Genomic DNA, 13,358 nt, shown 5'->3' on the forward strand with positions numbered 1-13,358 from the left:
GAGTGAATCCTTAGAGTCTAAAGAAAGTAGGAGTATACTTAACAGGGAAATCAGGAGGGTAAAACGGAGACATGAGATAGCTTTGGCAAATAGAATTAAGGAGAATCCAAAGGGTTTTTACAAATATATTAAGGGTAACTAGGGAGAGAATAGCGCCCCTCAAAGATCAGCAAAACGGCCTTTGTGTAGAGCCACAGAAAATGGGGGAGATACTAAATGAATATTTTGCATCAGTATTTACTGTGGAAAAGGATGTGGAAGATATAGACTGTAGGGAAATAGATGGTGACATCTTGCAAAATGTCCAGATTACAGAGGAGGAAGTGCTGGATACCTTGAAACTGTTAAAATTGGATAAATCCTCAGGACCTGATCAGGTGTACCTGAGAACTCTGTGGGAAGCTAGAGAAGTGATTGCTGGGCCTCTTGCTGAGATATTTGTATCATCGATAGTCACAGGTGAGGTGCCTGAAGGCTGGAGATTGGCAAATGTGGTGCCACTGTTTAAGAAGGGTGGTAAAGACAAGCCAGGGAACTATAGACCGGTGAGCCTGACCTCGGTGGTGGGCAAGTTGTTGGAGGGAATCCTGAGGGACAGGATGTACATGTTTTTTGAAAAGGCAAGGACTGATTCGGGATAGTCAACATGGCTTTGTGCATGGGAAATCATGTCTCTCAAACTTGATTGAGTTTTTTTGAAGAAGTAACAAAGAAGATTGATGAGGGCAGAAGAGTAGATGTGATCTATATGGACTTCAGAAAGGCGTTCGACAAGGTTCCCCATGGGAGACTAATTCGCAAGGTTAGATCTCATGGAATACAGGGAGAACTAGCCATTTGGATACAGAACTTGCTCAAAGGTAAAAGACAAAGAGGGTGGTGGTGGAGGCTTGTTTTTCAGACTGGAGGCCTGTGACCAGTGGAGTGCCACAAGAATCAGTGCTGGGCCCCCTCTACCTTTTGTCATTTACATAAATGATTTGGATGCGAGCATCAGAGGTACAGTTAGAAAGTTTGCAGATGACTCCAAAATTGGAGGTGTAGTGGACAGCAAAGAGGGTTACCTCAGATTACAACAGAATCTGGACCAGATGGGCCAATGGGCTGAGAAGTGGCAGATGGAGTTTAATTCAGATCAATGCGAGGTGCTGCATTTTGGGAAAGAAAATCAGGTGCTTACTCCATACCCAGCCCCTACCCAGGGTGTGCACTCTCCTTGGCTCTTAGAGTCATAGAGATATACAGCATGGAAACAGACCCTTCAGTTCAACCTGTCCATGCCGACCAGATATCCCAACCCAATCTAGTCCCACCTGCCAGCACCCGGCCCGTATCCCTCCAAACACTTCCTATTCATATACCCATCCAAATGCCTCTTAAATGTTGCAATTGTACCAGCCTCCACACATCCTCTGGCAGCTCATTCCATACGCATACCACCCTCTGTGTGAAAAGTTTGCCTCGTAGTTCTCTTTTATATCTTTCCCCTCTCACCTTAAACCTATGCCCTCTTGTTCTGGTCTCCCCGACCTCAGGGAAAAGACTTTGCCTATTTACCCTGTCCATGCCCCTCATAATTTTGTAAACCTCTAGAACGTCACCCCTCAGCCTCCAACGCTCCAGGGAAAACAGCCCCAGCCTGTTCAGCCTCTCCATAGCTCAAATCCTCCAACCCAGGCAACATCCTTATAAATCTTTTCTGAACCCTTTCAAATTTCACAACATCTTTCCGATAGGAAGGAGACCGGAATTGCACGCAATTTTCGAACAGTGGCCTAACCAGTGCCACTGACGTAGCTTCTTTTACCACATCTTTTCCCACAGTGCCTTTCTTTAACGAAGAACCGTGACTGTGTCCCACTTTCTGGCAATGAAAAATCCTTTTCCCAGTGCCCTTCTGAAAGCACTGGCACTGTAATTTTCTGTGTCCCCCTCCATTACAATGAAAACAAATGAGGCCTTTCACCCCTTTCCACCTTTTGGGCTTCTTTTTTATCCTGTGGTAATTCTTACCAGTGCTCTTCTTTTTTTCTTGGGCTTGTAGTGTGGAATCTTCTCCCAACTTCTGTTCCTCACACGACAAAATTCTGGCCTGAAGCTCATCTTATGCACCAACATGTACTCATCTGCTAATTCTGCTGCTCTTCTCACTTCCTAAACTTTCTGTTCCTCCACCTGAATTCTTACTATCTCTGGAGGTGAGTTTTTAAACTCCTCCAGCAGAATAATCTCTTGTAGAGCGGCACGGTGGCACAGTGGTTAGCACTGCTGCCTCACAGCGCCAGAGACCCGGGTTCAATTCCCGCCTCAGGCGACTAACTGTGTGGAGTTTGCACGTCCTCCCCATGTCTGCGTGGGTTTCCTCCGGGTGCTCTGGTTTCCTCCCACAGTCCAAAGATGTGCAGGTCAGGAGAATTGGCCATGCTAAATTGCCCATAGTGTTAGGTAAGGGGTAAATGTAGGGGTATGGATGGGTTGCACTTGGGCGGGGCGGTGTGGACTTGTTGGGCCGAAGGGCCTGTTTCCATGCTGAAAGTAATCTAATCTAGAGCCTCAAAGGTCCTATCTATTTTCAAAGTACATGCCCATCTATCCAAATGACTGTGTTTAATTCTTTCTAACTCAACATAAGTCTGACCTGGTTCCTTATTTATGTTTCTGAACCGCTGTCTATATGCTTTGGTACCAATTCATAACCACTTAAAATAGCCTGTTTAACCTCTACATAATCTCTTGACCCCTCATCTGACAGCATGGCAAATACCTCACTAGGTCTGCCTACCAGTTTAGTCTGAAGTAGCATTACCCTTAAATCCTCAAATGACTCCATCTGCCTAGCCAATTTTTCAAATGAAATAAAAAAGGCTTCAACATCTTTCTCATCAAATGTGGCAGAGTTTTGATGTATTTGTATATATCACTACCTTCTCTTTTAATCTCCATCCTGTTAACTTGACTTTGCTGACTAAGTCGCAACTTCTCAAGTTCAAATTCTCTCTTTTTGCTCAGCTAAGAACCCTCTCTCTCTCTCTCTCCTCTTTCCCTCTCTCTTTGTTTATCTTCTAACTCCATTTTCCTAAATGTAATTTAAGTTTTTCTACTTCTACTGCACTTGTCTGTTTCTCTGACACACCTCATTGTTTGAGTAATTCCCGTACAATTTCATCTTTACTTTTGTCCTTGGTTAAACCCAAATCGCATTTCTTTGCTAATTCTAAAAGTATGGCCTTTTTCTTTCCTTCTAAACTTCCTTGACCAATTTGAGAATCATCATCAAATCCCAGAACCTCTTCAGCAATTTTAAAAGCCATTTCTCTCACTTTTAATTTAATCAACCAAAATTAAACAAATTGTCCCACCTACATTTTATTTAAAGATCTAGGACATTAACCTGCAAGTGTTTAAATCTGCTGGGATTTTTCATACCCTCAAATCTGTCTAAACCAGTTTAAATCCTGACGACTGAGCCCCCAAACTCTAACGTCACGAGATAAACCCTCCTGCTTAATTTCCTCCAGCAACACAAAAGATTTATCCTGTGCAGTAATCTGTGAAAATTCAAGAGGCCAAGAACTATTAAGTAAAAATTAACAACTTTATTTCTGAAAGTATAACAGAAAATAATGAACCAGCAACTATTTACGACTCCTTCCTCTAACCTATATTTTACTTTACCTTCTGTAATTCTAGTCCCGATAAAACCCTGATTAAGATCTACCAAAAAAATTCAAGTTTCAAAACCAGCCAGCTGTCAAATCTTCTGTTTTTAAACTTCTTCTATAGATTTGCTCTCTAGGTCAGTGTCGATGTTTTTTCTCTGTGCAAACTCCTTCTCTAGACAGGTACCTCTCAGAGAGTTCTTACTACCAGCCCACATCTGTTGGTCTTTTGGCAGTTCTCCAACTGTTCAATTTTTCCCGGTCTTATACCCCAAAGCATCGGATTGTGTCATTGGCTTTTAATGTTGTCAACATATTAAATCCAAACTGGATTCGAGTTTGGTACTTTGGGGTGTAATTTAATCTGATTGGCCGTATTTGAATTTGTTTTGTTATCTCCAGGCAACCCAGCTAATCTAGCTGTTTGACCAAATGTTACATTGTCACCTTATTCAGAATACCTGATGCTATATTAGGTAGTTCTGCTAGCTTTTAACTCTCTTAAAGGTCCATTACCCCTTATACCATCAATACACAAGTTGTGACTTAAGGTGATCTGGCCTTAAACATTTTAAGAGACATTTGGATATGTTTACTTTCACAAATATAAATATGCAATTTGAAAGAAAAACAATAATCGTGTCAGCTTTAGCTTATCTTCTTGCCTCATGATCAGAATTTGACCACGGTGGATTTTGTATTTACCTGTTCAATATGCTTCACATTTTACTAAAGTTTGCTGAACTATCTGATACCTTCTATTGCAGGTGACACTATGTTCATCGTTCTACGGAAACAGAAACTGATATTCCTGCACTGGTATCACCACATCACCGTGTTGCTGTACTCCTGGTATTCTTACAAAGATATGGTAGCTGGTGGTGGCTGGTTTATGACAATGAATTATGGCGTCCATGCCTTTATGTACTCATACTATACACTTCGTGCTGCAGGCTTTCATGTGCCACGTAGATTTGCCATGTTTATTACCCTCACCCAGATCATGCAGATGATAATGGGCATGGTGGTTAATGTGCTGATTTACATGTGGATGCACGAGGGTCATTGCCCTTCCTTCTTTGCAAATATCATCTTGTCTTCCATTATGTACTTTAGTTATTTTCTTCTCTTTTGCTGCTTCTTCTATGAAACTTACTTAAACAGGAAGAAAGGTTTAAAGGGAGATTAAACTCAGGGTGATGAACAAGTTAAAGTAATAGTGTCAGTGGTTAATGCACAAACATGGATGATGTTGTGGTTTTGTCAAAGCAGTCTGGAGTTATTTGATATTAACTGTGGGATTCTGTAGATTTTTATAGGATTGCACTCTCTATGTTCACATTCCCTACTGCTCTTTCATTGGAAGCTGTTGACTGAATCTCCAGGAAACACTTGAGGTGTCAGGTCAAGCAGATCCCAGAATGTTGAACACCTGAATCTTCTTCATTCCCATTTTGTACAAACTAGACTTGAACCACAAAAAGTGCAGAAGCAGTGGAGTTCTGTGGGTCCATTTCAGCAGCATGCAAAGGAGTGAGCTATGGCCTTAGACTGTTTGATATGGAGATTATAAATGAATGTTCAGAAGGTTTGCTTCACAAACCCTAGTTGACCTTTTCTGTGCATCATTTCAAACAAAATAGGAAAGGCCCAGGGGAGAGAGGAAATACAGATAATTAAGGACAATTCAGAAATAATTTATTGTGCAGGATATTTCAGACTTCCAGTCACACTGTAGTCCAGCTTGTGCACTAACCGCTGTATAGTGTGTGGAACATTCTGAAGACACTAATTTTTCCCTACAATTAAATCTCAAATTAGCATCTTTCCTTATACTTAAGGCAGACACTTTTTGTAACACACATTCTAGATGCAGGATTGAGCACCTTATTGTGTTGGTCCTGCTGACTGAACAAAACTTCAAGGAGTACTGGATTTAAAATTTCGTACGTTTGTCCTTGGAACCTAGATAATTGATTATACAAAACTTAGAGGGCTCCTCTTCTATTTATACAACAGTTCAAAGGCAGATCTCTCGTCATGTTTATTGTTGACTCTGAGGAAAAGAATATGTCAATTAAACCTAGATTTCCAGTGTTTCAAATCCCATTATATAAAGCTGCTGATCCGACCATAAAATAATTACCTTTTTAAAATAATAGCTTTTATCTTGTAATGGGGAGGGATGGGAAGCACTTGAGAGTTTGCCTACTTTTAATAGTTAAACTTATTAAATATTGAATAAATTGTTGTTGGCATCATTATTTCACAAACCCGTGGCATATTCCTTTGCCTGCTTTGTTTAATGGAGAGTCATCCAAACTAAGATAAACACTCCATTAAAATAAACATACTAAACACTTACCTGCTAATATCTCCAATAGTAGAAATGTAGACTTTAAGTCAGCGTGTTAACCTAGCCAACAACTAAAGATCTGGAAATAGTCCCATACAGTATAAAAGTTGCCGCCTTTTAATTTGCTAAAGCCATTCCCAAGCAGTGTTCTTAACATCAAAAGCTTAACATGCTGAGTCTTGACCAACCAGCAAAATCAGTCACCTTTAGAAAAAAAAATAATCATGTGGATAGGTGGCTGTGCTTCATTTACAAAAAATGCACCCTCATTATAAAAGTCTCAGTCCTTATAAAACTTGGCCTCTTAATGATAAGATATTTTGACAAAGATGTTGCTGTGTAGGATTCATTAATACAGCACTTTCATTAGTCCAGATACAATACTAAGCTCCTTTTATATTAGGGATAGAGTGTGTTACTAGATCCACTTGTCACATGTGTAATCAACCTAACAGGGTAAAAAGATAATTCAATGTCTTTATTTTCACTCCTGTTCATGGTAACTCATGAACAGAGAGTTTGAAAACTTTCATATATCCACTGATGCCCTAACACAGTTAACCAGTGCAAGGTGCTGAAGCAAACTCAAATTGAGCTAAGCATCTCAGCTTTGTTAGGTCCTGTATCTGGAAGCTGAGCTCAGTATGGAGGAAACTCAAATGCAGATGTGTCCAAATTTGGAAGTTGAAAGCTAATTTACCAGTCTAAATGGTGCAGTCTATTGCTTGTCATTCCAAGGTAGCTTTCCCATGTCAAAAAAAAGTGTATCAGGCAAAAGGTGGATTTAGCTGTATTGCCATGGTCTGACTAGATAAATTTAGTTAAGAAACAGTGGAAATTGTTTCCTAACTGAAACATTTACACAAAAGCTTTTGGAATTTGGACTTGGTAGAGCATGGGGTTGATGTGGTGGGGGCCATCTGTCTTTTGTGCCATCAGTAGAATGAGAAATCCTACAATTGACAACATATGAATTATTTTGAAGAAAGTCACAAGGAGACAAATTGGCCTCCACCTGTAGCATTTTTGCAACCTTTACTGTTAATTCTACAACAGCCATAGCTTAATTGTTTCAGAAATAATCTGTTGTGCAATTTTGAGATTAGCCAGAGTTGATTTGTTTTCATGATATTCTAGGGTCTCTTGATTCATTTTAGAGTGAAAAGTGAATCATTTTAGATTGTTATCGATTGAGTTTAATGGCAGATGAACAATTAGAAGTTATTTCTTGTCAGAAAAAACTGAACAATGACTTTGATACTTAAAATATTATAAAGCATGGTTGGTTAGGGGCTGCATTTATTTGTGCCTCAACATGAGGGGGTGCATTTGCTGTACATGCAAAGATGCCAAGTCAGAACCTGTGCCATCAAGAGCAGTGACGTCCCAAGCAGAGCCTGCAATGGTCACTGTAACTCCCTGTTACCATGGATAATCATAGAAGCATTCTCAGTGCAGGCACTATCTTAGCTTAATGGCACCTTAAGAACTGATGGTCGGCACACAATTGGAAACATGAATTTAATTAATATTTAAATGGTTTACTGACATCCCTAGCAGCTTTCCCTGTTCTCCTCGCCACTCTCCTCACTTTAACTAACAGTCTGCTCATATCAATCACTCTCTTCACATCTCATAGCTCCCTTCAAACCACTCCAACCCCATCCCCACCACAGCCTCTTTCCGCTGCCTTGCTTCTGGGATGGAAGGGAATCTAAGGAGACAGGAAATAGAATGAGGAGAACGGCAGGAAAATGGAGGAGAATAGCCAGAGAAATGGTGGTTTAGGCAGAGGATGGCAAAGGGGAGTAGGGAAAGTAGCAAGTGGAATGGTGAGAGTGTGAGGGGAATTGGGGATTGCAGCAAGGTTATAGTGATTGAAGTGGTTGGAGAAACTGAATTTGAGTGGGAGCTGACTTCCTAATTTCCATTTCCTGTTTATCAACAGCAGGAGGTACCATGAGGGAAATATGGATGTGTGGCAGTGCATAATAAGCAGTAATATAGTCAAATACCATGCCTATAGATCAGGATGAAACAGCATTCTTGGTTAAAAGGTAATGAGAAAGTGACAAATCTATAAAACAAGATGTGTTTAGAACCACTTATCATTGTACATAAACATTACAAATGTTTGCAACTCCTCTCTTGAAAATAGACAGTGGCTAATTGTACATGAGATGCAAGGCAGTCACCCCCTTGAAAATTCTTAGAAGCTGTTTTCCCATAGAACAACAGTAGGGGAAGAATAGACTTGACCAAAAGCAAATGTGCATTTCATGTTTAAAGCTAGTTTTGAGTTCACTTTTATTGTATTTTTTTCTTTTATGTTGAGCTCCACTTTGAAGAGTTTTTAACAAATTGTTTATTTTTACAAAAAAAAGCCAAAACTGAAAAAAAAAGTGCTTTTTGCTTTGGTACCCAGAGTTTAACTTTATCTTGCAATTTATTTTAATATAAAGGCAGCTAGAATGTTTAGCTACATTATTTAGAACAAAGTAACTAAATGGTTTCCCACCTTGCTAAAACAGTTTCCAGAGGCGGAGTTTTTTTTTCTTTTCAATCATTACCATTAAAATTCTTTTAATGAAGAGTGTGTTATTGTCCAGTTGCTAGGTAAATGCAATGGCCTTCTTTTCCATGCAATTTTCTTAATTTACTTAAGCCAACCCAGGACTCCCAGCAGTTAAAGGAGGCAATTGAGAAGGAACTGTACATGAAGTGCGGAAGATAATGTTTGGAATTGACATTTTAATGTGATGCATTAAGATTCAATCACCAAAGACAAGTTACATGCCAGTGAAAAACATTTTCACAGATGGGACAGAGCGCAGTTTAATGCAAAGAGTGATTCATGCCTGGAATAGCTTTTCAGAAAATTTAATGGAGGCCAGATGTTTGGATAAATTAAGAGATAGTTTGATGCTTTGACCAGTAAATTATAGCTCTTTGGGAGGATGCATGAAAATATATCAAATGGTCATTCCCTTTGTATTTTTCTTCATTAGAAATGTTTTATTGTACCTAATTTAAATTAAATTGTTGTTGAACTTGGAAATAAATTCAGTTGCTGCATTAGTCTTGCAATAAATTCTCAAAACTCAAAGTTGATGATTATCATAATCAGAAGAGAGATGTAATGTTCCTCTGTCCCCATTGAAATCACCACAACCATGCTAAATTAGCAATCCATGGCAACCAAAATAATACTGCAGTTTGAAATAATTGTGGATATTAAATGTATGAATATAACATGATGATGTTATCACTTTACATCATTTTAACTTCGGCTATTTCTGTAAACTGCCTCTTAGAAATGCCAATAATAAATTTTATATGGATACATTAAACATCCATACACTGGATAATTTCAAGGCCAGTGTTTTGAGACAGCTGTTCATACCTGCAAGTACCCTGTTGTTGCACCACAGCATCAATGCCTAAACATTGACTTTGAAAAAAAAACTAGGAAAATTAACAAATAAACACAAGTTGCTGACAGTAATACAGTCAACTCAATCTATTATAGTTAAAATAACAGAATAAACAGAGACACATGATGTTTAATCCTAACTAGCAGAACTGCGCTGTCACAAGTTTTTCACGTGTACAGCTACAGAGTGGAAAAGAAAAGGGTAGTCAGTTTCAGCAAGACAATTCTTCATTGACTTGTCTGCATTCTCTGACTGGATTTGAGCTCAGAGTATTGCATTAATGTATTTGCGCATATGCACAAAATTCCTTTCTCAGCAGTCACATTTTAGACAGGGGGGTAATAAGTATTTGCACTATCTAAACGTTTGTGCTAAGTGCTGTTATGGAGCAAGCAGGAAATTCAAGGGACAAAAACTCTTGATCACTTTTTAAACAGTATATGCTGCACTGAATTTGCACTTCCTAGCCAAAACATTCTCCTGTCACTTCCCTGAAACAGCTGAGGCCTGACTCAGTTTGCTTTGAAGATTATACAGTGCAAATGTAAATGCACCTTGAGAAAGTTTATGAATACAGAGAGTAATTGCACCAAAAGGAAAAGGAGAGTTTCCATAGAGTTAAGAGGATTGCATGAAATGCAATCTGCTACCCATCTCCAGGAAGTCATTATTTCCACAGCCTGTCTGCAATCATCTCATGCCAAATTGAACATTTTGTTTAAATCTATAAAAAAATAGTGAACTTTCATTACTTCAATACATTTATGCAGCACAGTCATGTTATTTTATAGGTTGTGGGATTTTGGCTAATTTAGAGTTTACACTTGAGTTTTATACCATTTTTTGGAATATAAAAGCCATAAAATATTGCAGTTTTACATCAATATACTATTATTAGTTGAGTATTGTAATACAGCTCTGTTGGTACCAAGCATGAGATTGTGAAATTAATTGATATCTCTAAGATGATTAAAAGGTTCAGAAGGGTAGACAAACAGATATTTACCATTTGCAGGGGACACAATAACTAGGAGCCATAAATGTAAAGTAGTCACTAATAAATGCAGTGGACAATTCCTCAGCCAAAGGATGGCTTGTGCATGGAACCTGCAACTACACGGAGCAGCTAAGTCAACAAGCAGCAATGATTCAAGGGGAAACTAAACAAACACCTGAGGGAGAAAGCAGTTGTTGATGGTGTTAGATGAAGTGGGGTGGCAGGAGACTTGTATGGACCAGCTTAGGCCTTTAGAATCAAATAACTGGTTTCTGTATTGTGAAAACAGTGTAACACCATCTACATTTAAACATTGAGGGCCTCTGGCAGCTACACTGTTGACAAAAATATTAATTCCTAAGATCTTAAAAGCACAGAGCTACATAGTCATTACATAGACTGGCTCCAGCCTATGTTTTTGATAGCCTATGATCAGGGAAGAAATTAAGTTTTTCTGTGAACAGCTTTTTGTAGCAGGGTTCTGAAAAGAAAAGCGACAGCAGAACAAGAAGCCATATCTCCCAATACTTCACTACAAACAACATCTAAATAAGGCAGTGTTAATGTTTAACATTCTTAACTAGCAAAAGTGAGAGGAAAAAAAATGTAATTTTGAGTATAAGTTGCATAAGGTACTCAAGTAAGAACTCCGAAGAGGGGATGTTATGTGTTAAAATGAACGTACATTCTCATAATGATGGCAAAACATTATTATTTGCATGTCACATCACAAAGTCAAAATGAGTTTTTCTAATGCCTTCCTAAAAGTTGCCCTTTAAAGATGGATGTCTGAAATGATGAGGAAATTAAAATATTTTATTTACCATGTTTCTGTGAATAGTTTGTACTCCACATGGTTCCATTCTTAACAATATATAACTCTGTCTCTTTGTGGAGTTGCTTTTCTGATTATCTTTGTTTTACCTTTTAAAATCAGCTTTAATGTCCTGTGGCTTTTCAACATCAGTATTATCCCTAATAGTAAGGTTGCCTTCCATCTCAGGCCCAAGATATGGAGCAATTCTCATTCTATTCTAGTTGATACTATGTTTGCAATACAATTATCTGTTTTTAATTGTGGAGTAAAACATAAACCAAAGTGAAATAATATGTTCAAAAGCCAAATGTTTATAACATGGTTGAATTTGTTAATCTTACTGGTGATTTGATAAAATGTTTCTGAATAAGTATAAATGAAATGTTTACCTTACATATACACGACTTAGTACATGTGTCTTATTTAGGACATGGTCCTTCTAAAGGAGCAAATGAAGAATGCCAGAACTAAAACTACTATAAAAGAAAATCCACATTCACAGAATGGTGGATGTCCCTGCACCAACCACCATACAGTCTGTTCTAATCCTTATTACAATTCCACATTTCTTTTAGAATATATAAGACCTTTTGAATATTAAATTGCCAAAGTAACTCTTTTAAGGGTTTACAGTAATGATAATTCTATTCAAATGTGTACTGTGAATTCCTAAGCCTTCTCGATCATTTCTCTTATCACCAGAATCACCTATGTGTTAAAGACACCCGGTGATGTACTTTGGTGAATTGAGAAAAATAATGCCACGTACTGGGAACATGGTGTTGCCCTCTCATCTATTTAATGTGCTGAGAAAATATACTTGACACAAGCTGAAAATGCAGTGGCAGTAGGCTTGGGAGAGATCTCAAAATCTTTTTAAAATTCCTTATCTTCCAATCCCACCAACATCTATAATCGGATGACTGAAATCTAATCATTTAAATATTCTAACACATTCATCTTTTATTTGAACTGAGATTTCTTGATGTGTCATCACAATTATACAAACCATCAGCATTTTATTCTGCGTACCTAGCATTACCTTAGATCTGGAAATGTTCCATGTATTTGAGCTGCAAATTACAACATAGGCCCTTGTTAGTGTAGTGCCTTACCAATTGGGGAGCAGACACTGACATAAGATAGTACATAAACACCTGTGAGAAATAAAACACCTCTCATTTATCTCCCATCTTGTACTCCTCACCCCATCAGCAAACAATGGAGTCAGGGAAAACGGTTTGTTTAAACATTAGTTGTTTCAGTAAAAGTCTGTCTTAGTGTTACATACTGTCAGGAAATAAGGTGGTCCAAGACTTGTCTTAATGTGCCATTATGTCCACAAAGATGACACCATTTATTTCCTTAAATCTGCTGTTCAACATGTTCAAATGTGTTATAATGTTCTAAATGTTCTGTACATATCCATTCTGTATGCATTTGTGTTTTTAAAATGGCTAATTCATTGTCATCAATATATTCATTAAAACAAAATATCTTCATTATTGTCTTTTATTTTTAGGAAGAAACAACTTTCTAGATTACTTGACATTGCATTTGAGTATTAATAAGTATAGGAATATATTGAAGTTGTATGGACATGGCCAATTCTAATATTTCCAACTCATGGACACCATGACACTAGAAGCACCACAGCACTAATTACATGTTTCCGCATCAGGTGTCTTGTATGTGAGAATTTCTGTACAGGTGGTATTTTCTTTGCTGCAGCATTCAGTTAGTTATTGAGCACCTAATTTCAGTAATATCCATATGTCAGCATCATTCAGCTAGAGGTAAAGCTGAACAGGTAATAAGGGCTCGACCACCTGAAAGCCAGCAACCATGAGTATTGAAGAAAAATGTAATGTTTTGTTTTCTGACAAGGATGCCAGTTTAGAACAACTGCCATGTTAGAATTTGTTTACTGATGTCAATTAATTGAGTTTCAAAATTATCTCTGCCCATTCTTAATGCAGAATTAGAGGGTTGGCCAAACCCATTGGGCTGGCTACATCAAGTTTATATTGGCAGCACAAATACAAGTACATTACCCAAATATGCACCTGCATCAGGACTGGGCTTTTTCAAAGAC

General features: G+C 38.2%; 1 protein-coding gene across 5 annotated transcripts in view; it reads left to right on the forward strand.

Annotated features, from left to right (window-relative positions):
- LOC140484690 (very long chain fatty acid elongase 6-like) overlaps nt 1-12,752 on the forward strand; it is a 156,346-nt gene extending 143,594 nt beyond the window's left edge. For all 5 annotated transcript variants that reach the window (XM_072583368.1, XM_072583367.1, XM_072583369.1 and 2 more), the window contains one exon: nt 4,427-12,752. In XM_072583368.1, coding sequence (XP_072439469.1) covers nt 4,427-4,848 — 422 coding nt within the window. In that variant the 3' untranslated portion in view covers nt 4,849-12,752. The remainder of the gene's footprint in view (nt 1-4,426) is intronic.
- The last annotated feature ends 606 nt before the right edge of the window (nt 12,753-13,358 follow it).

This window comes from Chiloscyllium punctatum, chromosome 13 (assembly GCF_047496795.1).
Source record: "Chiloscyllium punctatum isolate Juve2018m chromosome 13, sChiPun1.3, whole genome shotgun sequence".
Taxonomy (NCBI): domain Eukaryota; kingdom Metazoa; phylum Chordata; class Chondrichthyes; order Orectolobiformes; family Hemiscylliidae; genus Chiloscyllium; species Chiloscyllium punctatum.